This window comes from Bos grunniens, chromosome 1, assembly GCF_055505025.1.
Source record: "Bos grunniens cultivar Pamir isolate PY7600 chromosome 1, Bosgru_T2T1.0, whole genome shotgun sequence".
NCBI classification, from domain to species: Eukaryota; Metazoa; Chordata; class Mammalia; order Artiodactyla; family Bovidae; genus Bos; species Bos grunniens.
In genome coordinates this window covers 69,770,138-69,798,134 of record NC_141165.1, presented here as the reverse complement: position 1 = coordinate 69,798,134, position 27,997 = coordinate 69,770,138, and the positions used below count along the sequence as shown (strand labels likewise).

The 27,997-nt window shown below is 41.0% G+C and overlaps 1 protein-coding gene across 2 annotated transcripts in view; it reads right to left on the bottom strand.

Annotated features, from left to right (window-relative positions):
• Positions 1 to 23,365, bottom strand: part of ACTL6A (actin like 6A) — a 31,362-nt gene extending 7,997 nt beyond the window's left edge. The window contains exons 1-8 of one of the 2 annotated variants that reach the window (XM_086395229.1): positions 23,167 to 23,365; positions 11,232 to 11,308; positions 10,894 to 11,068; positions 6,635 to 6,735; positions 5,920 to 6,017; positions 685 to 779; positions 307 to 413; positions 122 to 211 (exon numbers count right to left, since the gene is read on the bottom strand). In XM_086395229.1, coding sequence (XP_086251355.1) covers positions 122 to 211; positions 307 to 413; positions 685 to 779; positions 5,920 to 6,017; positions 6,635 to 6,735; positions 10,894 to 11,068; positions 11,232 to 11,308; positions 23,167 to 23,191 — 768 coding nt within the window. In that variant the 5' untranslated portion in view covers positions 23,192 to 23,365. Of the gene's footprint in view, positions 1 to 121; positions 212 to 306; positions 414 to 684; positions 780 to 5,919; positions 6,018 to 6,634; positions 6,736 to 10,893; positions 11,069 to 11,231; positions 11,309 to 22,450; positions 23,077 to 23,166 lie in introns of those variants that run through there. The other variant, XM_086395238.1, reaches the window with a different exon arrangement.
• Between the last annotated feature and the right edge of the window lie 4,632 nt (positions 23,366 to 27,997).

The following is a 27,997-nucleotide window of genomic DNA, read 5'->3' as shown; positions in this document are numbered from 1 at the left end:
AAGCTATTAATTTTGTTTGCAAATATCATTAAAAATATGTTTGAAAATATAAAATGCTCATACTCTGTCCAAAGACTTACAGCCTATATAATGCTTTTGTGACGAGAACAGGATTACTTACGTTACACATGTAATTGTGCCAAGACCTGGTAACCTGGGGCAGCTTCTCTTTTCTTTTCCAGTTTGCTGGAGACCCTTCACGAACAGCTTCCTAAGTGCCAAGAACAAGTGCTAGGTTAAGAGTTCACAACATGGGGGTGCGGAGTTGAAGGTAAGCCCCAGAAATAAGATTCAATCATCACTTACTTTTGATGCAATCATATATGGAGGAATCAGTTCTATATTCATTTCTTGGAAGAGTTCCCTGCACTGCATAGTGATAAAGTCTCCAGCAAGAGGGGACTTCACAATGCCTATGAAACAGATTACACAGGACTCAGTAAGAAAGCATTCCATCCAAGCTCCTTGGGATGAATTTCCTGTGTTTTTACACGATTAAGTTCTTTCAAGTAGAACTAACGGAAGTATCCTCCAAGCATGAATGAAGCCATGCATCAGTTTTAAATATACACTATATACTACAGATTTAAAAAAAAAAACATGACTTGGAAACGACTTTGATAGCCCAAGTCATTGCTTTATTTCATGATCTCTGTCCTCAGTGAACCCTGGTTAAAAACTTACCTTGCTGAAGAACATAGCCATCGTGAACAGGAATTGCAGTGGTGTGAGTGGCTCCACTGTCCAAAATAAGCCCAGTAGAACGACCATTAGCAAATCTAGTTTAAAGCATTAAGGAAAAGAAAGTATCAAGGTTCCTAAAATAATGTTTATTTGTAAAGGGAAGGTTTTTATTATGGCTTTTTAAAAACATGCATCATGGCTTAAAAATGTGTTAAAGTAAACACAGGGATGAAAGTTGATATCAAATAATAACTCTGGTTTAAAAAAAAAATGACAACAGGCAGGACTTTCAGAATGGTGGTATGAGAAAGTCAGAGAAACCTTTATCCCAGAGACAGACATCTGTTAAGCTGGTCAAAATTAGCACAATTATTCAAAGTCTCTGGCACAGATCAAAAGGGCTTCCAACAAATTGAGAAGCATTTAACAAAATCTACAGAAACTTGGTAAGAGCAGTGGGAGGCTGTGCCATCTGAGCTAAAAACTGAAACCATTCTCACATAGGATTAAAGAACCATTTCAGCAGTTTGGCAGCTGAGTGGCAGTTATCATCTCTCCCAGCTCAATACGAAGAGCTATTCCAGGTAGATTCAACAGCCAGTGAATATCAGCAGAAAGAATTTATCCCATTTTCCACAGTTCTGTGCTGCAGAAGGCCTACATGACATGAACATCACAAACGACATTTAGGAGTGCAGTCATTCATTGGGTCATCCAACATTTACTGAGCATCTATCGTGTGCCTAGTGATGAGTCTGGTGCTCAATAAAGAAGGGAAGCAGTCTCTTACTAGCATTCCTTAAGCACAGAAGAACAAAGGGGTGAAACAAAGCTGTCTGTGCCCTGAAGGATATCCTGTTTAGTGAAGAGGAGACCAATAAAGCTATACAAAGAACAGTTCAGGATGCCCTGGGAGAGTATAAAGGAGTATAACCCATCCCTAGGAAACCCAAGTGAAAGCTGAGGAGGGGGGCATGGTGAAGAGTTGAAACATGTGGGAAGGCCAGGAGGCAAGAGCACAGGAAGAGGTCTGGGAAGTGCAGAGCCAGTTCAGCAGAGCCTGAAAGAATAAGAAAGGCAAGACTGTGGGAAATGATTAGGGCTTAAATCAGCAGGTTGGCAATCAACAAAGATGATTAGAGCTGCAGTGTGAATAATGGGCAAGAGGAACGGCTACACTTAATATAATGGCAGTGCACAGAGAAATAAATGGATTTGTGGGTTTAGATTGGAGTCAGGGGAGGCTGGATTACACAGGGCTTGATTACTACTTAATCTGAAGGATTAATGAGAAAGATTTCTGGTCTAGACAACTGGGAGTAAGATAAGACACAAAGGAGAAGGAATAAATTTGACGGGAGAGAAGATGAATTCAATTTTGGATATATTGAGTTTAAAGTGCTTAAACAAATAACTAATAGAAAAAGTTCTAGTAGGCAGCTGGACATGGGCCTGGAGCTCACAAGAAAAATCTGGGATACAGATATGATTTGGAATTGGTCAGTGTATAAGTGGTATCTGAAGTCAAGGCAACAGTTAAATCAGAAAGAACATGTCAAAATCAGAAAGAACATGTCAAGAGAGATGAAAGACTAAGAGCAGAAAACCAAGGCATGGGCAGGAATGAACAGAGAAAAGAGCTCTGAGAATAAGTGGCCAGAAAGGTAGGTTAATAATTTGTCTTTGCTATTACTGCTACTTCATTGATCTCTGGTGGACTATATATATAAACACTCATTTTATCTCTATTAGTACAAAGTGATACAGTAACACCAGACTAAAAGTATGTAAGCCCTCCTATAGATGACAGTTCTAAAATCTGGACAAATTATTTTCAGTGACCATTTCAAAACACTGCAAAGTATTTAAAAGTAGTCAAAATTCAGCCAAAACTAATCCTCATGAAACTGCAACTTGAAGGAGTAAGAACTGCAAGTCTGCAGCCTCCTCTCCTGAAAGTGCTTCCCAGCTTCCAGGCTACAGCTCAAGAAAACAGTAAAGAACTACAGCCTTACCACCTAAGTCTACACAGAGAGTTCAGGGCTGGAAGAAAAGCTGGACATTAAAGGTAGAAACTCTGGAAGCAAGAGAACCACAGAATGGGCAAAACACAAAACCTGAGTGTAGAATCTACCCGAACGTTTGGTTGACAACTGAACTATTCAAATGCAGGACTTCAGGGGAACCAATAAAATGCAGAGAGAACAGGAGAATAATGCATTCTTGAAAAATGAGGGGCACCAATGATTTTGCTACCTTTGTAACTAAATGAATTTTCCACAAGTATGCAGCTCTGCCAGCAGACAGCTAGCTAAAGCCTGCCTCTCAAACTGAGGTGTCAGGAGGGCAGAGCCTGAGGCTGGCAGATGAGAAGCCAGCTATCAGTTAAGTCAGATAAAACAAACATTAATCTCTTCACTAATGTTTTTGTTTTGTTAAAACAAAAGTTGAAAAAAGTTATTTTTTTCATAAAACTGTTACTTGTGTTGACATTAATGTATCTATCCTTTTTTTTTTTAAACTAATAAGAAAATGTTAAAAGTCTTAGTTTTAAATTCTTAAACAGTAATATTGATAGCTATAACCTATAAAAACCAAAGCTCTGTGGTATCCTTAGTGTTTTTTCTTGCACTTTTCCAGTGTCTTGTTTTTCTAATAATTTTATTTATATATTTATTTTTCATTGAGCTGGGTCTTTGTTGCTGCGCTCAGGCTTTCTCTACTTGTGGTGAGCGGGGGCTATTCTTCATGGTGCTGTGCAGGCTTCTCACTGCGGTGGCTTCTCTTGCTGCGGACCATGAGCTCTAGGGCAGACGGGTTTCAGTAGCTGCAGCACATGGGCTCAGTAGTTGTGGCACACAGGCTTAACTGCTCTGTGCCATGTAGGATCTGTCTGGACTGGAGATCAAACCTGTGTCCCCTGCATTGGCAGGCAGAGTCTCAACCACTGGACCACCAGGGAAGTCCCCCAGTAATTTTTTAAAGTGTAAAAGAATCCCAAGACCATGTTTGAGAAGTCAAAACAATCTTTAGAATAATACTAAAATGTTATTTGCCCTTTTCACTGTCATTCTCTCATGAATGTACAAGAGAGTTTTCCAGAGGCTATTCATATATGATACACAGCAGACTGAATCTAAAGGCTAGATATGAGAATCCAACTTCTGCTATTAAGTCCAACGTTAAAGAGATTTGAAAAATTGCAAAATGAAGCCACTCTTCTTATTAATACCTTTGGTTATGGAAAACAGTTATTTGACATTAAAATATTTTATTTACATTAACATGCAACTGACTTATTATTAATTTACTTAAAATAAGCAAATATAATTTTTTAAGCTTAATTACTAATATGGCAAATATATCCCGATATGATCCACATAAATAAAAGCTCTAGGTGTAAAAGCTTGAGAACCACTGGGCTAGAAGAACATAGTAAAAAACACCAGTCAACAAAAGCCAGAAATGTTATAAATTCTACAGGACAATCTACTTCCTTTACCAGATAATTACAAGATGGAAAAAAGCAGGGGGTGAGGCAGTGGTTACAATCTAGACCAGTGACCCAAGGGACACATCAAACAAATACAGTGTATGATCCTTGTTGTTTGGGTACCGATTCAAATATGTTTTTTGTTTGTTTGTTTTTAAATAAATTGTGGCTGTATCTTTAAAAAAAAAAAAGACATGGTGAAATCTTTTAGAGAGACATGCTTAATGTCTGGGATTTATTTCAAAACCATGGAAGGAGGGGGAGTGGATATGGTTATATAGCTAATGCAACTTAGCTCTGTGTTGAAAATGACTGAACCTGGGTGACGGGCACATGGCAGTTCAATATAATGTTCTACCTTCTTTTACATAAGAAATTTTCTATAATAAAAAGTTAAAAAATAATGCCAATTCCGTTTACATACTCCTTGTAAGGAAGCAGCCAAACAGATCTTATGTTCAAATTCATAACTGCCATTTTCAAGCTGTGGACTGGGACCAGTTTGCTTATCTTGACTCTTGACTCTTGACAGGGTTATTATGAAAATGAAATGAGATAATGCACACAGAGAGTCTGCTAGTGCTCTCCATCCTCTACTCAAAACCTGCAATGGTTTTCTCAAGTCTAAAGTTCACATTTTTAAAATACAACATGCAAGGCTTCCACAGTCTGACCTAAACCTATTTTTACAACTCTCACTAAAGCTGAATATAAATCTTCAACTCTAAACTCACTGTGAGGAATGCTTACCCTTTCCACCTCCACACTTTTGCTAAAGTCATCTCCAAGACACAGCACGACAGACAAATGTTAGATTACAGCTACCACAGTGATTCTCACACAAGTAAAATCCACTTGACTATTATGGCGATCCAGGGAGGTATACAGGATAAATGTGTAAAAGGTGAAGTACCTAACTCAAGATCAGTTTATAAGCACTGTTACTTGAACTCTAAATACAGGACTCCTTCCCCTTCACCTTGCAACTAAATCCCCTCACTTTTTTTTTTTTGGGTGGGCGGGGGGGTGGGCATGCCACATGGCGTGCAGGATGTTAGTTCCCCAGTCAGGGATTGAACTCATGTCCCCTGCACTGGAAGTGCGAAGTCTTTAACCACTGACTGCCAGGGAAGTCTCAAAATTCTCTTTTCTTTACAAGGTCTGTAAGGCTTCAATCTTCCTCCACTGAACTATAATTGCTATTTTAAAATTTCAAATGAATCATGTACTTCTTTATGACTTTTGCCCGTGCTATTTTGAAATATTATTTAAATCTGTTATTTAGTTTTCAACAAGAATATTACATTATTCTTTGAGGTCAGGACATAATATTTCCTTGTCTGTCCCTTAATATGCTCATAAAAAATATTTGGTGATTAAATCTTAAATGAATTTACAACTTCCACTTTTCTCAGGTATTGGAGAGGAGGAAGGAAATGACACTCTTTGAACTCATCTAGGCCTTCTCTTCACATTCCCCTTCTAAAAACACAATTTTTTAAAAACTTTGTTAAATTAACAAGCAGAATTTGAGTGTTTCTTTCCCATCTCCCTCTCACACTTTCGTGCACATCAGTTCCAGTAAGAAATACTGAAAGACAGGTATCTAAAAAGCAATGGGGACAACCTCCTCAACTTCTGACAAGCAAGAACTGACTCCTGTCTTCCTACTGAGCACATCACCTTTCGCAACACCACAGTTACTCACGAAGAGAAGCTGAGTATTACTCTTTCAAGGATACGCTGTCAAAACGGCAGTTTTGCAAAGGAAGAATGCAGGAATGTTGTAGTGTTCAAACATTAGCTCTGTCAGTTTCTCTCTCTTTGCTCTGGTATTCCACTTGAGAGGAGGGAAAAAGACATCCAAATTACTTATTGTTTAAAATGCTGATTTATCTTAAAATTCATTTCAGTACTGTATTAACAAAAATGTAAAACATTAAATTACCATGGAAAATCTTCATAATATCTTTACAACATTTATCTCTATGTATTTGTAATAAACTTAATAAAGTTTATTATTTGAAAAGTAAAATTGCTGCTATGAATTCTAGAAACTATAGACTTTTCAAAATATAGAGTAATCAGGATTCTTATAAACATGAAGTATTAAATCTTAAGAGTGAATCTAGTCACTCCTAAGATTGAGTATAAAAGCAGATATACACTGCCCTTGAGGGATAAGGGACAATTCATGAACCAAAATGGGAAGCAGTCAAAGGAAATTAGATATTCAATTCCTGGAAAAAAATAGATAAATAACCGCCAGAACCCAGAGGGTGCTTTACTGTTGTTCTTTGAGTGTTTTTATTATTGAAATAATAAAAGTTGAAAGAGTATTTAAAAAAGAATCCCCCTTTCCCTCATTTTCAAAATATGAATTTCTATACTTCTTTAGAGAAAAAGAGTAAAATGAGTAAAAAAACAACCTAGAAAACTTGAAAAAGTTTGTCTTACCGGTGCTTCTGACATGAGAACAGGATGCAGACTGGCTTCTGATTTGACATGCATTTTGTAGGTATGATCCAAAATAGCCTGGAAACTATCCCAATCTTCAACTAGAATATAAGATAAATACCTTGAAAACAATACTTACTTGAAGATGAATACAGCATCTTCCGAGAGACTGTTTCTAATGGTTTAGCACTAATACTTTAATATACAGAATTGACTTATTTTACAGCTCTACCTCATAAAACAGTACTTCATATAGACATTAGCTTTGTCTTCTAGATATGGCTCCTCCGGCCCCAACAGTACCATAACCCCTAGACCTGACCCAGATAAAATTAAGGTATCTAACAGACCTAAAATACGAAATAAATAGTATTCGGTTAAGTACTAACTATAAAGCCCAAAACACAATTCAAATTCTAAGAGGAAACAGAATTGCATGATTTGGAGCTAACAGCTATAATCTGTATGAAAAAAGACTCTAAAAACATCATAAAAAATTTAAAGAAGAATATGTTTTCAATTTGCTTTCCATTAAAACATTACACTGAAACTGCTCGCATAAGTCACTAATGATCTTCTAACAGGTAAATCCAGTGGATCCTTTGCATCTGTAATCTCATCTAACCTCTCTAAATTACTGATACCATTGATTTGAGTTTACAGACTTTTTCTGCCACAGACCAACAAAGAAATGGCATCATTTGTACATCATATTAATATTTTTATAGGCCTATCAGGGTGAGTTTTTTTAATTCACTGTTTTGTTTTGGGGGCTGTGTTAGGTCTTCGTTGCTACCCATGGGCTTCCTCTACTTTTGGTGAGCAGGGGCTGTTCTCTAGTTGCAGCGCTCAGGCCTCTCACTGTGGTGGTGGCTTCTCCTGTTGCAGAGCACAGGCTCTAGGGTGCACGGGCTTCGGTAGCTGCATCACGTGAGCTTAGCTGCCCTGCAGCATGTGCAATCTTCCTGGACCAGGGATTGAACCCGCGTCCCCTGCACTGGCAGGCAGACCGGGGTAAGTCCAGAATGGGACATTTTGGTCAAGGCACTTCCTCTATAGCTTTACCTTCTCTTTCCCCTTCTTAGCATAAATCTCAATACCACAGTTAAGAACAATGAGACTCACAGGACTTCTTTACTTCTCGAATTTTTTCTTTTCTTGGTGTTCTCCTGAATTTTCTCCTACTTCTCTAATTGTTCATCTCACTCCCCTTCATAGGCACCTCTACTGGTTAAATACAGAGTAAGTTTCCATAAGGAATCTCACCCTCAATCCTGTTTTCACATCCCAAACTCTGGGTGGAAAAAAAAATCAATTCCATGTCTTAAAATCATTCTCACTTGCTTATTAAACCAGCATCTATACTCAAACACTTTGAACTAATAAACTCACTTGCTATGCAGAAAGAGTTAACTTAGCAAACTTGAGAAAGGCCTGCTTGCAAGGCTGACCCTTGGCTGGCATCTGGGAACTTCTCTGGTAAACAGTTTCCTACACTGATATAAAACTTTCCCCAAATAAGAGTAGATCACTGTGCCTAAACCATTTATACAAACAGTGTGGTTTATACTGGGAGTCTGGGGTTTTGGAACATGTTGGGCACAAGGTACCTACATGACCAGTCACCAATAAAAACCATGGGTACTGAGTCCTTTTTTTTCTGAATCCAAAAGATAGTTATTTATTCCAAGTATCAGGATAATATAAGAAATAAAATATTTGTAACAAAAAATATCCTTCTAGTTCTTTAGCAGTTCTACAGAGATATAATGAATTTTATGTGTCCAATGAAGAGATTTTCTTCTGTAAAGCTACACAGTTGTGTGACTCGTTTTACAACATAATTTTAGAATAGTTCCATCACCTCAAAAAGAAACTGTATGCTCTTTAACAGTCACTTCTCATAATATCCACAGCCCCAAGCAACTACTACTTTACTTTCTGTCTGTATAAATTAGCTTTTCCTGGTCATTCCATATTAGAGTAAGTGATTCCACATTATGTGGAATTTTGCATCTGATTTCCTCCATTTGGCATAAGGCTTTTGGGGTTTATCAAAACCCAACTGATATTTTGACTTGTATCAGTTATTTTGTGTCAAATAGTATTAAGACTTCATTTTATGGATACAGCACACTGTGTACACCCATTCATCCAACAATGCGCCTTTGGACTATATCCACCTTTCAGTTAATATGGATAATGCTGCTACGAACGTTTGCATTTAAGTATTTGTGTGGACATAGGTTTCAGTTCTCTTGTACTGATACCTAGGAGTGAACTGTTTGGATTATAAGGTGAATTTATATTTAATCTATTAAGAAACTGTCAAACTATTTTTCAAAGCTGCTGTACTATTTTATGTTCTCTCCCAGAAATAGATATGGAGGTTTCAGTTTCTCTATATCCTCATCACACTTGCTATTGTCTGTCTTTATAATACAGCTATCCTGTAAGTGTGAAGCAGAGTGCTGAGTCTTTAATGTGCTCCCTTAGTAGACCATGGATTTCCCAGGTGGCTCAGTCATAAAGAAACCATCTGCCAATGCAGGAGACTCAGGAGACACAGGTTTGATGCCTGGGTCGGGAAGAGCCTCTGGAGAAAGAAATGGTAACCCACTCCAGTATTCTTGCCTGGGAAATCCAATGGACAAAGGAGCCTGGGAGGCTACAGTCCATGGGGTCACAAAGAGTTGGATATAACTGAGCACGTATAATAGACCACATACACATGTTCCTCGCTGCTGGAAGGTTTAAGCACATCCTTTATGACTACACTGTAAGCGCTTGGAAGCTTGTGCTGCTTTCCTTTGGGCACTGCATGCCCTTTTCTTCCTTTTGCCAATTCTGCTATGTATCCTTTTGGCATAATAAATCTTAGCTATGGGTACCATTACACGCTGAATCTTGTGAATCCTTTTTAGTAAATAACTGGACCTATTTCCAGTAGTCATGTATGGATGTGAGAGTTGGACTGTGAAGAAGGCTGAGTGCCGAAGAATTGACGCTTTTGAACTGTGGTGTTGGAGAAGACTCTTGAGAGTCCCTTGGACTGCAAGGAGATCCAGCCAGACCATTCTGAAGGAGATCAGCCCTGGGTGTTCTTTGGAAGGAATGATGCTAAAGCTGAAACTCCAGTACTTTGGCCACCTCATGCGAAGAGTTGACTCACTGGAAAAGACTCTGATGCTGGGAGGGATTGGGGGCAGGAGGAAAAGGGGACGACAGAGGATGAGATGGCTGGATGGCATCACCGACTCAATGGATGTTGAGTCTGAGTGAACTCCAGGAGTTGGTGATGGACAGGGAGGCCTGGCGTGCTGCGATGCATGGGGTCGCAAAGAGTCGGACACGACTGAGCGACTGAACTGAACTGAAGAGTGACAGTGGACATTTGCTTTTTAAGACCATAAAGCTTGCCCCTTCCCTAGTGCATGGTATCCCTTATTCAGTAACTCCAAAAATCTAGGAAACTTTTTTTAAACTTTTGAAAGTTTAAATTCTTAGAACCATTTGTCCTGGATATCTCAGACAGCCACCTCAGGATCTCTGCCATCAGTGTTAAAATTTAAAACCTCTTCATTTCTCATTTGGACTCACCTCCCTAACTGATCTTCCTGTATCTCTCTCCAATCACGCCTATGTATTACTGTTAGAATAATCTTTCCATTTGGCATATATGAGCGTTTCACATCTCTGTTTAAAAATTCCTTTAGGGTAATATTTCAGTTACCTGCTTGATATACTCCTGGCATTCCAAGCCCTTTTATGATTGCTCTCTGCCTGCCTTTCCTGCAACCGGCCCTAATGCACCTACTGTTATAGCCATACTTAACTGATGACATTTCCAAACATGTAAGTTTCTCCCACAATACCATCTCTTCATACATGCTGGTTGCTCTGCTTTACCCAGACTTGTCAGGCAGGCTAATTCTTATTCCGTGATCAAGATTCAGCACAGTTACCTGCTTTGTGAAAACCATCTCCGACCCCCATAGAGTTAAATATCTCTCCTCTGTAACTCCACTGCTTATCAAACACAGTTATATACACAAATCTACCTTCTATACCTATAAGTTTCTTAGAAAAAGAAACATGTTTTACGCATCTTTGTATTCTCAGTGCCTGGAACATCAGTTCATGGAATAAAAACAAGAAGATAGCTGATATTCAACTTATAAGCAGCCACTGCTTTATATCTGAAATATACTATACATACTCTACATTTACAATCAAATCCATAGGAAAAACTATCGTACCCATCCCATTTTTCAGTGGTGAAATGGCCTCTGTGTTCTCCCTCGGAACCCGCAGGGCATTAGTATCTATGTAATAGGTGGGACCGCCTTGTTTGCCTTTATCACCATCGATTTCCATCAGTGTGCTTCCATCATCTCTTTCTACCACCATACCAATAGCCGTAGGGAAATCCACCTGGAAGAGTCAAAAACATGATTTGCAAGTTTTACATACTCTTATCAAGGAGTCATTCCCACCAACTAATGTCTTTTACCATATTTGAGTCAGACTTTCTGCGTGAATTTAACTCTGCATGAATGGCTCCTGTATATCTGATTAACTCTAACATTACACTGACCTTGGGACAGTCTTCACCAGCATAACCAGCTCTCACAGTATAGGATCCAATGTCAAAAACAAGGGCTCCAACTTCATCTGAAAAGATGAAAAGATATCTAACATTAACAACTTACAAGTACCATATGAAAATTAAGGAGTACTTAATGTGCTTATATTCATGTTACTACTACTTTGAACCTAGTTTTAAATAGCCTTAAAGACTTATTTAATTAAAATATAGAAAGTCAAATATAGTGTATTAGTAGAGGTTCAATCAGCAAAGAGCTGATATGCTAAAATTAGGTAATTTAAGGAGAGTTTTTCTCCAAGCCAGGCTTCAGGAATACGTGAACTGTGAACTTCCAGATGTTCAAGCTGGTTTTAGAAAAGGCAGAAGAACCAGAGATCAAATTGCCAACATCCACTGGATCATGGAAAAAGCAAGAGAGTTCCAAAAAAACATCTATTTCTGCTTTATTGACTATGACAAAGCCTTTGACTGTGTGGATCACAATAAACTGTGGACAATTGTGAAAGAGATGGGAATACCAGACCACCTGACCTGCCTCTTGAGAAAACTATACGCAGGTCAGGAAACAAGAGTTAGAACTGGACATGGAACAACAGACTGGTTCCAAATAGGAAAAGGAGTACGTCCAGACTGTATATTGTCACCCTGCTTATTTAACTTCTATGCAGAGTACATCATGAGAAACGCTGGGCTGGAAGAAGCATAGGCTGAAATCAAGATTGCCAGGAGAAATATCAATAACCTCAGATATGCAGATGACACCAGCCTTATGGCAGAAAGTGAAGAGGAACTAAAAAGCCTCTTGATGAAAGTGAAAGTGGAGAGTGAAAAAGTTGGCTTAAAGCTCAACATTCAGAAAATGAAGATCATGGCATCCAGTCCCATCACTCCATGGGAAATAGATGGGGAAACAGTGGAAACAGTGTCAGACTTTATTTTCTGGGCTCCAAAATCACTGCAGATGGTAATTGCAGCCATGATATTAAAAGACGCTTATTCCCTGGAAGGAAAGTTATGACCAACCTAGATAGCATATTCAAAAGCAGAGACATTACTTTGCCAACTAAGGCCCGTCTAGTCAAGGCTATGGTTTTTCCAGTGGTCATGTATGGATGTGAGAGTTGGACTGTGAAGAAAGCTGAGTGCCGAAGAATTGACTCTTTTGAACTGTGGTGTTGGAGAAGACTCTTGAGAGTCCCTTGGACTGCAAGGAGATCCAACCAGTCTATTCTAAAGGAGATCACCCCTGGGTGTTTTTTGGAAGGAATGATGCTAAAGCTGAAACTCCAGTACTTTGGCCACCTCATACGAAGAGTTGACTCATTGGAAAAGACTCTGATGCTGGGAGGAATTGGGGGCAGGAGGAAAAGGAGATGACAGAGGATGAGATGGCTGGATGGCATCACCGACTCGATGGAGGTGAGTCTGAGTGAACTCCGGGAGTTGGTGATAGACAGGGAGGCCTGGCGTGCTGCAATTCATGGGGTCACAAACAGTTGGACACGACTGAGCGACTGAACTGAACTGAACTAAAGGAGAGTTTACTTATTATAGGGTCTACTTACAAAGATACAAGAACAATACAGGAAAACCAGAAAGGACAGTATGATATTCTAGGACGAGTGATAACAGAAATCTGTTGCCACACTTAGAACTGAAGAAACACAAGGGAAGAACTGTTACTAGTACCGGGAGAGAGACCTGTGTTGGGAGGGTACCTGACAGGAGCTGCGATCTTCAGTTGAGGATGGAGTCAGCCTAACACATCTGCCAACCTCTCCCCACTGGCTAGGGTGATCATATCATTTCTCATCCAAACAGAGCTACTTCTAAACGTGATAGAAGCCGCTGTAAATAATCAAACCAGGACAAGAGGCACAAAGCAGGAAGCCCCATGACCGTGTGTGTGCTTAGCTGCTCAGTCATGTCCGCCTCTGTGCAACACCATGGACTGTAGCCCACCAGGCCTCTCTGTACCACGGGCCAAACCAAAGGTTAATAGTCCACAGATAGTCTACCAGGGTCAACCTTTAAGGGACAGAGCGGGCAGACATAGGAGTAAAGTGGATCTGGAAGGGCCAAGGAGAGGTATCCAGTACACAGAGGTACACCATTTTTTTCATACATTAAACAACATTATATTTCATGGAATTTGGGAAGAAACTTAGCAAAACCCCAAGAAAAATAAGGAACCAGAGGTAAGGTATAATGTTATAAGGTATAACGTGGGCCAGGTAAAAATCATTAAAATGAAGGTACCAAAGTTTACACATTTCACAGATTTGTAGGAGATAAAAGTTTAATGCTGAGAGAGAAAGCTGTCTTTTTTTTCATATTCAAATTCAGAGAAAAGCCTCTAAGTATACTTTAAAAATGTGTGTGCATACATGCGTGCTCAATCACTTCAGTCATGTTTGATTCTCTGCAACCCTATGGATTGGAACCGGTCAGGCTCCTCTGTCTATGGGATTCTCCAGGCCAGAATACAGGAGTAGGTTGCCATTTCCTTCTCCAGGGAATCTTCCCCACCCAGGGATCCAATCTCCTGCACTGCAGGTGGGTTCTATACCACTAAGCCACCAGAGAAGCGCCATACTTTAAAAATACTTCACTCAAAACAGCACACTTCCTAAAAGAAAGCACTTGGGTTTTCTAGGTATTGATTTTTGAAAGAAGCAATTTTTCAATGAATTATTAAAAATAAATATTGCTTAGCTCAATTAAATTGACAAGGTCAAGTCTGGTAAGACCAAGTATTGTCAAAGAAGTAGAAAAAAAGAAGCTCTTACATATTTGCCAGCAAAAGTTATAAACTGATACAAACACTCTGGGGAATTTAGTCATATCTACTAAAGTTGAAAATGTGCATACATAGCAATTACACTTATTATCTTCTCTAGAGAAACTCTCTCATGTATATCACGAGCAGACATGTACAGGAACCCTCACTAGCTATATATGTGACCTCAGGTGACTTACTAACCTCTCTGCCTCAGTTTCCTCATACGTAAAATGTGTGCTAACAGTTCCTATCTCAGTGGATGCTCGAGTATGGAAGCACTTAGGACAATGCCTGGTACCTAATAAGCACATAAGTGTACTGGGATAATAATTATCATCACACTGCTTGCCGCAGGAAAAGGTAGATTAAACAGTCTCTCAGCAGGGAAGTAAACTACAGCTTATTCATACAGTGAAATATTTACTATTGCTAGACAGCAGTTAAAAGTGAATAGTCCAGATCTGCATGTATCAACATGGATAAATCTCAAAAGAATTACTTTAAAAACCTAGTTACTATGCACACATATTTTAATACTATTTAATTCATTATGGATTCATACACATTTAATGAAAGTATAAAAATATGTATAGGGTTGGGGAATATTACATCCCAACTTCAGCTTACTGGTTACCTCTAAGGAAGCAGAGAGGAGGAATCTATACCAACAACATCTTATTTCATAAAATATCTGAGACAAATATGACAAAATATTACATTTATTTAATCTCAGCAGTGAATACAGAAGTATCACATACAAACTTACATAAATTTTATTTTTAATATTAAGTATTCAAAAACTAAAATAATAAGTTTTAAAATAAAGATTATTACACTGCAATGATCACAGTTGAGAGATGGTTTCTTTACAGCACAGTAACCTCATTTTTGTTGAAATAAAATGAAGAGGCACTTATGTTTATTTCTAATTTGAAAGCAATCTTCTGCATTTGTTACATTTCCCAAAGTAATCAACTTTTCTCTACATAATCTCTGATTCAAATTATTTTGTCTTAAAGAAAAGGCCCTTAAAAGCAGTACACTGGAATTATTTTCACCACAGCATGTAAACTTAAGTATAAAGTAGGTAAAGCAGTATTCCAATGAACATGAATTGGTAAACTCTAAGACTTTAATTAACCAGAATACTCTTGGGTAAAGAAATATCCTAATTAAATGAATTAATCGCTTGGTTAACCAAAACTTTCTACTCCTGCTCTCAAGGATTAACCTTTTACCTTGCACCAGGGCTTTTAACCTTTTCTGTGTCATGGACCCTTGGACAATGAGAGAGGCTGAACTGTTTCATCCTAAAATTCATATGCTTAAGTCCTGCTGTTGTTCAGTCATATGGGCTGCAGCATGCCAGGCTTCCCTGTCCTTCACTATCTCCCAGGTTTGCTCAAACTCATGTCCTTCGAGTCGGTGATGCCATCCAATCATCTCATCCTCTGTCACCCCCTTCTCCTCCTGCCTTCAAGCTTTCCCAGCATCAAGGTCTTTTCCAATGAGTCAGCTCTTCACATCAGGTGGTCAAAGTATTGGAGTTTCAGCTTCAGCATCAGTCCTTCCAATGAACATTCAGGATGGATTTCCTCTAGGATGGACTGATTTGATCTCCTTGCTGTCCAAGGGACTCTCAAGAGTCTTCAACTCCACAATATGAAAGCATCAATTCTTTGGCGCTCAGTCTTCTTCATCAAAGATCCAACTCTCACATCCGTACATGACTACTGGAAAAACCATAGCTTTGACTATACGGACCTTTGTCAGCCAAGTGATGTCTCTGTTTTTTAATATGCTATCTAGGTTTGTCACAGCTTTTCTTCGAAGAAGCAAGCATCTTTTAATGTTGTGGGTGCAGTCAACATCTGCAGTGATTTTGGAGTCTTAACCCCAAGTAACTGAATGTTTGGAGATAAGGTATTTAAAGAGATGACTAAGTTAAAATGAGATCATTAGGGTAGACTCTAATCCAGTATGACTAATATCCTCACAAGAAGAAGAAACCTGGACACGTATATGTACAGAGGGAGGACCATGCGAAGACGCCAGGAATGGCCACTGTAAGCCAAGGAGAAAGGTCGACAAGGAAAATAACCCTGGCAACACCTGATCTCAGACTTGTACCCGAAAAAACTGTGAAAAAATTAATTTTTGTTGTTTAAGTCACTCATTCTTTGTTATGGCAGCAAACTAATACACACAGCTCAGGACACTTATGTCTTCTTAGAATGTTCTCAGATAGACTATTAAAAAAAAAAAAAGATGAATATAGATAGTTATAACCATCGACTCCTTAGGGAGGGCAAGGACCCCCTATCAGGAGCCCCTCCTCTAACTCGGCCTTTGTAATCTGCTCCACTCCTACAGCCTCAACTTCTACCTAGTGATGCTTCCAATCTCAAATTTACCCCTCAAGCCCTCACACCTTCACCTAATCCATATCTCAAACTTCTTACTGTACATTACTTCCATCTGATGTCCCTTGGGTCCCTCAAATTCAACATACCTGAAGTATTGTCTCCTTTCCCCCACCCTGCCTAATCTAATCTCAGCAGTGCTTATCACAGTTAGTGGTCCCAGTCATCAGAGGCAACAACTTTCCTGAACACCTTCTTATTTCATATCCCTCATCCAGTTCCAGAGAAGGCAATGGCACCCCACTCCAGTACTCTTGCCTGGAAAATCCCATGGATGGAGGAGCCTGGTAGGCTGTAGTCCATGGGGTTGCTAAGAGTCAGACACGACTGAGCAACTTCCCTTTCACGTTTCACTTTCATGCATTGGAGAAGGAAATGGCAACCCACTCCAGTGTTCTTGCCTTGAGAATCCAGGGACAGGGGAGCCTGGTGGGCTGCCGTCTATGGGGTCGCACAGAGTCGGACACAACTAAAGCAACACAGCAGCAGCAGCATCCAATTCTGCCAATGATTTCTGCTAAACATTTTTCAAATCCCTTCTTCTTTAATGCCATTGCCACTGCCTGAGTCAAGTTCTTATTGCAACTGGGAATTACCATAATTCCCTATGGTACTGTGCTTCCATCTTTACCTTCTGGATCCACCTTTCCTTTCAAAACTGTAACTCTGAACATTTTGGTACATAAACCCTTCAATGAAAAGAAAGGGGAGAATCATGCAGTGCTTTATCATCATCTGCAAGATAAAATTCAAATCATTCCACCCAAGTGATATACAAGACCTAGCATAATCTGGCAGCAGTCTCTCCTCCCACTTTATATACCTGCATTACTGAAGATTATGTTGTCTCCTAAACACACCATTTACTCCTCATATGCTGTCCCTCTCTATTCCTCTTTCATCATCCTCATAACCTCCCTTGTAAGGTCCCTTGACTCCTCCACATTAAGAACTTTCTACTCTGTGTTATCTTTGTACCTGCTATATACTGTCATTACTGAACATACTCCACTGAATTAGTCAATATCCTTTATCATCAATAAAAGACTTTTCAAGTACCACTAAGAAAAAAAACATGCTGCCAATTAAACTCTGCCATGCCACCAATATTATTCCAACTTCAGCTCTTTAAATGTATGCGGGGTGGGGTGGTTGTACAACTAAAACTACGTGAAATACAGTGTCTGTTTATTTGACTGAGTTACCTATAAGACTTCGAGCTTCTTGAAGACAGAAGCTATACTCTGCATACAACAAGCACTCAAAAAATTTTTGTGAAAAGAAAAATCTAACAAGTCAGTTATACCTGTCTTTAGGGAAAGGAGTACATCAAGGCTGTATATTATCACCCTGCTTATTTAACTTATATGCAGAGTACATCATGAGAAATGCTGGGCTGGATGAAGCACAAGCTAGAATCAAGATTCCAGGCAGAAATATCAATAACCTCAGATATGCAGATGACACCACCCTTATGGCAGAAAGTGAAAAACTAAAGAGACTCTTGAAAGTGAAAGAGGAGAGTGAAAAAGTTGGCTTAAAACTCAACATTCGGAAAACTAAGATCATGGCATCTGGTCCCATCACTTCATGGCAAATAGATGGAGAAACAGTGGAAACAGTGACACACTTCATTTTTTTTTGGCTCCAAAATCACTGCAGATAGTGTCTGTAGCCATGAAATTAAAAGATGCTTATTCCTTGGAAGAAAAGTTATGACCAACCTAGACAGCATATTAAAAAGCAGAGACATTATTTTGCCAACAAAGTATGGTTTTTCACATCACTTCCATGGATGTGAGAGCTGAACTATAAAGAAGGCTGAGCGCCAAAGAACTGATGCTTTTGAACTGTGGTGTTGGAGAAGACTTTTGAGAGTCCATTGGACTGAAAGGAGATCCAACCAGTCCATCCTAAAGGAAATCTGTCCTGAATGTTCACTGGAAGGACTGATGCTGAAGCTGAAACTCCAATACTTTGACCACCTGATGCGAAGAACTGACTCATTGGAAAAGACCCTGATGCTGGGAAAGATCGAAGGAAGGAGGAGAAGGGGACGACAGAGGATGAGATGATCGGATGGCATCACTGACTCGATGGACATGAGTTTGAGCAAGCTCCGGAAGTTGGTGATGGATAGGGAAGCCTGGTGTGCTGCATTCCATGGGATGGCAAAGAGTCGGACATGACTGAGCAACTGAACTTAACTGAATTAGTGTGGTAAACTGGACATAGTAGAATTTTAATTTGAGGAAGACTCTCTTGATTCTTGGAAATTTTCCATATGTTCATTTTCCAGTAAGTCTATTTCCTGTAGTTCTAATAAGTCTATCAGTTATGTCTATTCTGTAATCCTGTATAGGTCTATTGTTCTGTTAAAAACTAAGGCTTCCTTCACGGTTCAGTGGTAAAGAATCTGCCTGCCAATGCAGAAGACTTGGGTTTGATCCTTGGGTCAGGAAGATCCCCTAGAGAAGGAAATGGCAATCCATTCCAGTACTCTTGCCTGGAAAAATCCCATGGACAGAGAAACCTGGTGGGCTACAGTCCATGGAGTCACAAAGAAATGGACACGACTGAGCACACACACATTTTACTCCTGAGTAAATGGCTTCCAAGTTTAGGGGTGAAGTGATATTTCTGAGAAAACATGGAGCAATGAGGGCCATTTGCTAACCTGGTCTTAAAAACATTCCAACACGATACTGGAAGCTAATGACTGCGAGGAGGTGAGGTTGTTTTACTTTTTTGTTTGGACAAGGGTGCCCCAATTCACAGGGAAGATGATTTTGAGAAATTTTTAAGATTAGAGATGGGGAGGGGGGCGGTGGAGTGATAAAGCAAAGAAGTATCAAAGATGGACCTGTAGTATACCTGTTTATTTCTGTCAAGGAAAGGAGACTGAAGCAGAGGAGTACCATATAAGACAGACACAGGAGCAATGAGTAGGCCCAGAAACCAATTATGGCAAGTATGAAAATCTGGATGAACTGTGCATTATATCTAAAGCTGAGTGTTAGATCTGATCAGAAATAAACACTGGAATAAGAGAGCTACCAATTTTAAAAACTAAACTACAAACATTCATTTTATAAGCAAGTTTAAGTTAAAAATACAGTTTACTAAGTTAATTACACACAAAATGTGGGTGGGAGGTTTCGTTGCCTTTCACAGTAAACCTTTTGGAAAATGTGACCCACTATAAATACTGGTCATACAGTAGTAGCTCAAACACAAAATCATACACTTATTTTTGTCAGTTTTAAATACTTTATATGTGAAACAGGCTTTAAGATATACTCCTCTACATGAACAAAGGGACGTTTATTCTGAATATCTAAATCATACATGAATATGCTATGGTTATATACTTGAAAAATGACTTAAAATTTTTTTAATGAGAAAAGGTTTTACTGAAATGCCTTTTCTTTATCCCAGAAGTTCCTGCTGCCCATTTGCTAGAAAGTTAAAGATGATGCTGTGAAAGTGCTGCACTCAATATGCCAGCAAATTTGGAAAACTCAGCAGTGGCCACAGGACTGGAAAAGGTCAGTTTTCATTCCAATCCCAGAGAAAGGCAATGCCAAAGAATGCTCAAACTACCACACAATTGCACTCATCTCACACATTGGTAAAGTAATGCTCAAAATTCTCCAAGCCAGGCTTCAGCAATATGTGAACCGTGAACTTCCAGATGCTCAAGCTGGTTTTAGAAAAGGCAGAGGAACCAGAGATCAAATTGCCAACATCCACTGGATCATGGAAAAAGCAAGAGAGTTCCAGAAAAACATCTATTTCTGCTTTATTGACTATGACAAAGCCTTTGACTGTGTGGATCACAATAAACTGTGGAAAATTCTGAAAGAGATGGGAATACCAGACCACCTGATCTGCCTCTTGAGAAATGTGTATGCAGGTCAGGAAGCAACAGTTAGAACTGGACATGGAACAACAGACTGGTTCCAAATAGGAAAAGGAGTTCGTCAAGGCTGTATATTGTCACCCTGTTTATTTAACTTATATGCAGAGTACATCATGAGAAACACTGGACTGGAAGAAACACAAGCTGAAATCAAGATTGCCGGGAGATAATATCAATAACCTCAGATATGCAGATGACACCACCCTTATGGCAGAAAGTGAAGAGAACTAAAAAGCCTCTTGATGAAAGTGAAAGTGGAGAGTGAAAAAGTTGGCTTAAAGCTCAACATTCAGAAAATGAAGATCATGGCATCCGGTCCCACCACTGTAGATGGTGACTACAGCCATGAAATTAAAAGACGCTTACTCCTTGGAAGGAAAGTTATGACCAACCTAGATAGCATATTCAAAAGCAGAGACATTACTTTGCCAACAAAGGTTCGTCTAGTCAAGGCTATGGTTTTTCCTGTGGTCATGTATGGATGTGAGAGTTGGACTATGAAGAAGGCTGAGCACCAAAGAATTGACTCTTTTGAACTGTGGTGTTGGAGAAGACTCTTGAGAGTCCCTTGGACTGCAAGGAGATCCAACCAGACCATTCTGAAGGAGATCAGTCCTGGGATTTCTTTGGAAGCAATGATGCTAAAGCTGAAACTCCAGTACTTTGGCCACCTCATGCGAAGAGTTGACTCATTGGAAAAGACTCTGATGCTGGGAGGGATTGGGAGCAGGAGGAGAAGGGGACGACAGAGGATGAGATGGCTGGATGGCATCACTGACTCGATGGACGTGAATCTCAGTGGTCTCCGGGAGTTGGTGATGGACAGGGAGGCCTGGCGTGCTGCAATTCGTGGGGTCGGGAAGAGTTGGACACGACTGAGTGACTGATCTGATCTAATCTATGTAACTCTAAGCTGGTTAATCTTTTCTATGCCTTATTTTCTTCTTTAATAATATGGGGAAAAGTAGAACCACCTCCCATGTCTGTTGTGGATTAACTGACAATGCATGTATTAAATACAATTCATTACAAGCCTCTGTCATGAAGAACAGTTCCTGGTACACAGGATGCACTCAATAAATGTTAACTGTTGGAATTATTAGTATCCATTTCTACCTTAGTCACATTAAACAATGCCTTGTAAGGGAATACTCGGTGGACAACCTTTAGGTCCTTGGATGAGTGAACCTGAGAGTCAAAACAATCAGCAGGGACTTCCCTAGTGGTCCAGTAATGAGGACTCTGTGGTTCCCATGCAGGGGGCTTGGTTCTGTCCCTGATCTGGGGACTAAGATCCCACAGGCTGCATGGTGAGGCCAAAAACAAAACAAAAAACAGAGTCTGCAGCCTCCATGAGCACGTATACTCAGCTTTTTTGTCAGAATTACATCTTCAGATGGGGAAAAAGTAAATCATGAAGATCCACTAGGCTTTCTCCAAAGTAAAAACGGAAAGCTGATTCTTACACTTCAGAAATCAAAACCAAAAACATATATGGAGAAGGAGAGGGTGAGGGCCAGCGTGTCACCTGAGCAGAAACTCAAGCTTCACTTCAAAACTACTAAAAACTTTGGAAAGTTTATTTTCATCTCCTACCTATAATATTCCATCCGTTCAGAAAACAGTATCCTTACTAAACACAATAACAAAAGCACGACTTTAGGTTTCTTTCTTCTCTAATTCATCAAACACAAAACATGAATCATATACATCAATGCTTCATCTAGGCAACTCGAAAAAACGGAGGCTCCAAATTCGGTAGATTTAGAGTGGGGCTTGCACTCCAGTGTTCTTGCCTGGAGAATCCCAGGGACGAGGGAGCCTGGTGGGCTGTCATCTATGGGGTCGCAGAGAGTCGGACGCGACTGAAGCGACTTAGCAGCAGCAGCAGCAGCAGAATGGGGCTTGAGATTTTACATTTCTAAAGAGCTTGCAGGTGCTGCTGCGGCTGCTGCTCCTTGGATCATACTTGTAGTAGTAAGTGTAGCATTACCCCCGTTTAATCTTCACAACCACCCCAATGGGTAGGAATTATTCTACAAACGACGAACCTGAAGTTGGCAAAAGTTAAGTAACTTACCGAAGGCCAATGAGCTTACTAAGTGGTGAGGCTGATATTACAACCCAGGCCCGTGATAATCTTTCACTACACCGGATCCCACCCATCTTTAAGCAACCTTAAATTGCATATATTCCTAAATTATGCCGGAGCAGAGTCGCCCACAAATAACTCCGGATCATCCACAGTCAACAAATAGGGAGAAGTTATTGAAAGGCGTGAGGCTGCGTGAGCGCGGACGGAGAAGGAGGCTGTGTCCTGAGTGGCCACGATTCCTCCAATCAGTTCTACTCCTCGCGGCTCGCTGTGCCACCTCCGAGACGCCGCGGAAACCCTCCAGCCACGCCGACGAACTGCTGGGACCTCCCAACTTTAAACGGACGCGCACACCGCGACAGAGCCGGCTGGGAGAGAGGTGACCCTGAGGCCAGTCACTCCAGCCGCGGCTCACCGGGCCCGCTGCCCGGCCAGCCCGGGACCGCGCGCAGCCCCAAAAGCCGGTTCCTCCGCGGCCCGAGGCTGGAAGGGGCCGTAGGGGGCGGCGACTCCAGGCGCCGGTAGCGATCGCCGAGCCGGGTGGGCTCCGGAGGCGGGCAGAGCGCGGGGCGGGGATAGGGCGGGGAGGCCGGGGTCCCCAGGGGGAGACCGGAAGGGCCGCCGGCAAGGGGAGGGCTGGGGGCGGCGGTTACAAACCCCACAAGCTAAAAAGGCGCGCTCTCCCGATCGACCGCACTCACCTCCCCCGTATACCCCGCCGCTCATGGTTGCTGTCGACGAGACTTCTACTCGTAAAGGCCACCTGGCGAAGTGACTGCAACGGCTGCGACTGCGGGTCTGCAGAAGCGCTAGCCCCCGACTCCCTTAACTTCCACCACCACCCCCCTCAGGCAACAAAGCGGCGGCCACACACACCCGGAGCGCAGTCACACTTGCTGTCTCCTTCTATCGGCCAATCACAAGAGGCCCGGCTGCACTTCAACCAATAAAAATAAGGCTGTGCCGCATCCTTGTCGCGGCACAGCCAGTTTAGCCAATCGAAGGCAGCCATAGGGGCGGGGAGAGAGGAAAGCGACGGAAGGAGGGAAGGAGTTGGGTTGCGGAACCGGGGAGGCGGGGCGTCTCTAGTGGGAGGGAAAGAGGGGCGGAGGGAGCTGGAAGGAGAGAAGGAAGGCTGGAGGCAAGAGTTGGGCTGGCTTAGGGTGTAGCGGGGCGCGGAGGAGAGGTGGGAATCCGGTAGAGCAAGATAAGCCTCTGAAAAAAAAGTCTGGAATTTGAGAAAGTGTCTCCACCAGGAGTACCCATGGTTTGGGCTTGTAGTGAATGAGGGTTGGTGGTTTTTTGTTTTTTTCCAGAAAAAGTATTTTCAACTAACTGAAAAACTTGAATGTTTTGCTCCACTTTGGGGTAGAGGGCATCAGTAAACCAGACAAACCGATAAGACCCTGAAATTTTAAAAGTGGTTACTAATAATTAAAAGGAGATGATAACAGTATCCCAGTTAACTTTAGTAGCGCTTTAAAATGTGTCATCAATTCCTTTTATCCTGTGAGGCAGGTGTAATGCAATGTAATCAGTCCTCACCTGAGCGAGCACCTAATCCTAAATACATCTCGGAACTGTCTGTTCTTAGTCCCCTGCGTCTACCAACCCAGTCAGATCACCGTTGTCCCTCCCCCAGGATTACTACAACAATTTGTCCCTTTGCCTTTTGGCAGGCAGCTTGATCTATCAGATCAGATCAGTCGCTCAGTCGTGTCCGACTCTTTGCGACCCATGAATCGCAGCACGCCAGGCCTCCCTGTCCCTCACCAACTCCCGGAGTTCACTCAGACTCTCGTCCATCGAGTCAGTGATGCCATCCAGCCATCTCATCCTCTGTCGTCCCCTTCTCCTCCTGCCCCCAATCCCTCCCAGCATCAGAGTCTTTTCCAATGAGTCTATAAAAACTCCCAAATCACGGTCATGTCACTGACTAAAACTCTTCAGATGGGTTGTAAATCCTTGAGGTTAATAGCCGTCCTTAAATTAGTTTGTCTAGAGTCTAGACATATAGGTAGTTTTTAACCTTAAGAACAATTGAATAACTATCAATCTCAGTGCCAGCAGAGTGGCAGAAAGTGATTATAGGATAGGGAACAAGGCTAGTGAGAAAACCCTTTACTATTCAGTTAGTATAATCTCGGTTGTTGTTCACTCACTAAGTTGTGTTTGACTCTTTGTAACTGCATGGACTGCTCGTACTAGGCTTCCCTGTCCCTCAGCATCTCCTAGAGTTTGCTCAAACTCTTGTTCATCCAGTCAGTGAAGTGAAATGAAGTTGCTGAGTTGTGTCCGACTCTCTGCGACCCCATGGACTGTACCCTACCAGACTCCTCCGTCCATGGGATTTTCCAGGCAAGAGCACTGGAGTGGGTTGCCATTTCCTTCTCCATCACTAGATGGTGATGCCATCCAACCATCTCATTCTCTGGCCTTCCCTTCTCCTCCTGCCTTCAATCTTTCCTAGCACCAGGGTATCCCAATCATTTAGAAACATCGTTTACCCAATGAGATAACACATAAGTCAGCAAAGTATGGTCCCAGGACCAAATTACCCTGCCTTGTCTTTGTTTGTTTTAATGTTAATTTTAAAAAAATTTTAATTGAAATATAGTGGTTTGTAATGTGTCAGTTTCAGGTGTACAGCAAAGTGGTTCAGTTACATACACATATAAATATATATTCCTTTTTACATACTCTTCCATTATAAGTTATTACAAGATAATGACTATACTTTCCTGCAGTCTGCTTTGTTTTTGTATGGCCAGTGCAGTGAGTTAAGAACAATTATTCCATTAACATTTAAAAAAATTAGTTTTAAGAAAAACATTTTGTGACACACGAAAATTATATGAAATTCACCTTTCTGTGATGATAAACCAAGTTTTACCGGAACACAGTGGAGCTTATTCATTTATGGCTGCTTTTGCTCTGTAAGGGCAGATTGAGTTTTACTACAGAGGCTGTGTGGCACACTAAGCTGGAGGGTATATTTACTATGGGATCCCTTACAGAAAGAGTTTACTGAGACAGTGCATGAAACACACATACCACATGCACCAGGTACTATGTGTTAACTGTGGTCCCTGTGACTACAGCTCTCACTGTGGATACATAGAAAACCCCCCAAATAATTTCATTTTGGATCGAACTCAGGTCTCCTGCACTGCAGGCAGACTCTACCATCTAAGCCACCGGGGACTTCCTATTTCCACTCTATGTTTTTATATTGTGTTAGACTAATAAATGGCACCCCACTCCAGTACCTCTTGCCTGAAAAATCCCATGGACGGAGGAGCCTGGTAGGCTGCAGTCCATGGGGTCACTAAGAGTCGGACACGACTAGGCGACTTCACTTTCACTTTTCACTTTCATGCATTGGAGAAGGAAATGGCAACCCACTCCAGTGTTCTTGCCTGGAGAATCCCAGGGACGGGGGAGCCTGGTGGGCTGCCGTCTATGGGGTCGCACAGAGTCGGACACGACTGAAGTGACTTAGCATAGCACAGACTAATAAAGCTAATGAGTTGTAAAAATGAATAAAATATAAAAACTATTCCTTTGGTAGTTAAATATTGAAGAGATACTATATGTGTTTATCAGTTCAGTTCAGTCGATCAGTCGTGTCCGACTCTTTTCCACCCCATGAATCGCAGCACGCCAGGCCTCCCTGTCCATCACCAACTCCCGGAGTTCACTCAGACTCACCTCCATCGAGTCGGTGATGCCATCCAGCCATCTCATTCTCTGTCGTCCCCTTCTCCTCCTGCCCCCAATCCCTCCCAGCATCAGAGTCTTTTCCAATGAGTCAACTCTTCTTATGAGGTAGTCAAAGTATTGGAGTTTCAGCTTTAGCATCAGTCCTTCCAATGAACACCCAGGACTGGTCTCCTTTAGGATGGACTGGTTGGATCTCCTTGCAGTCCAAGGGACTCTCAAGAGTCTTCTCCAACACCACAGTTCAAAAGCATCAATTCTTCGGCACTCAGCTTTCTTCACAGTCCAACTCTCACATCCATACATGACCACAGGAAAAACCACAGCCTTGACTAGATGGACCTTTGTTGGCAAAGTAATGTCTCTGCTTTTGAATATGCTATCTAGGTTGGTCATAACTTTCCTTCCAAGGAGTAAGTTTCTTTTGATTTCATGGCTGCAGTCACCATCTGCAGTGATTTTGGAGCCCAAAAAGATAAAGTCTGACACTGTTTCCACTGTATTTATAGTGCACAATAATCCATTTTTATCAATTTACCATTTAAATGAAGAGTAATTCATATAGCGCAATATCAATAGATTATACTGATACCTCAATATTGTCTCTAACATTTCCCATGGAATTAAGATACCATCTGGGTTGAAAAAGACTGAAATATTTGTCCCACTAGTTGAGAGTCCATCAGAAAACAAGAGTTCTTCAGGGTTACAAAGGACCACATGGCTAGCCTCCAGGGAGGCTTGAGATGCAGTTTCTGTCTCCTTCTACAGATAACACACTGGAGTGCTGGGGACTCTTCAATCTGACAGCACAAAGAGATTGCTTGAGAAAATACTGAAAAGTCACAGTTAGATGTTTTTACTTAAAGTGAGGGTTCTGCTTCATTTGTTAATTTGGAAAGTTATTGGAAAACAGATAAAAGCAGGGACCAGCCAACATGTTATGGTAACTTTAAATGGACTGTAATCTATGAAAATTTTTTGAATCACTGTGTTGAACATCTGAAGCTAATATAATATTGTAAATCAATTATACTTCATTTTAAAAGAACCAGATCATTTGTAATTTCAGGTCAGCTTATTCTCTTAATGTATCAGTGGAGACACATTGTTTTATAAAATACATGAATACACTTCCAATGAAATGAACTTAAGAATATATTTGATATGTCAAGACTGTTGCTGCTGCTAAGTCGCTTCAGTCGTGTCCGACTCTGTGCGACCCCATAGACGGCAGCCCACCAGGATCCCCCGTCCCTGGGATTCTCCAGGCAAGAACACTGGAGTGGGTTGCCATTTCCTTCTCCAATGCATGAAAGTGAAAAGTGAAAGTGAAGTCGCTCAGTCATGTCCGACTCATAGCAACCCCATGGACTGCAGCCTACCAGGCTCCTCCATCCATGGATTTTCCAGGCAAGAGTTCTGGAGTAGGGTGCCATCACCTTCACCGTATGTCAAGACTAATCACATGTTAATGCAGATAAAAGGGCACACGTAAGACTTTCATAAATTTTAATCAGCAAAAGATGTAATAGGACAATGAATGTATTGGTCCTCATGTATTGGAGGAAGGGACTGCTGAGAAAGAAAACCTGTTCAGCATCCCAAGAGAGCTGTGCATTCTCAGAAGTCATGACAGTGTTTCCTTTAAGGCAAGACTTACTCCATGGCAGCTTATTTTCTTGCATTTTTCCATAATTAGGAAAAATAGTAAAATATACATTAAAAGAAAAATACTGACCCAGCAGAATCTACTTTATGAAATATAAAACATCTGAGGGGTTTTTTTTTTAATTAATATTTCTCCTTGAT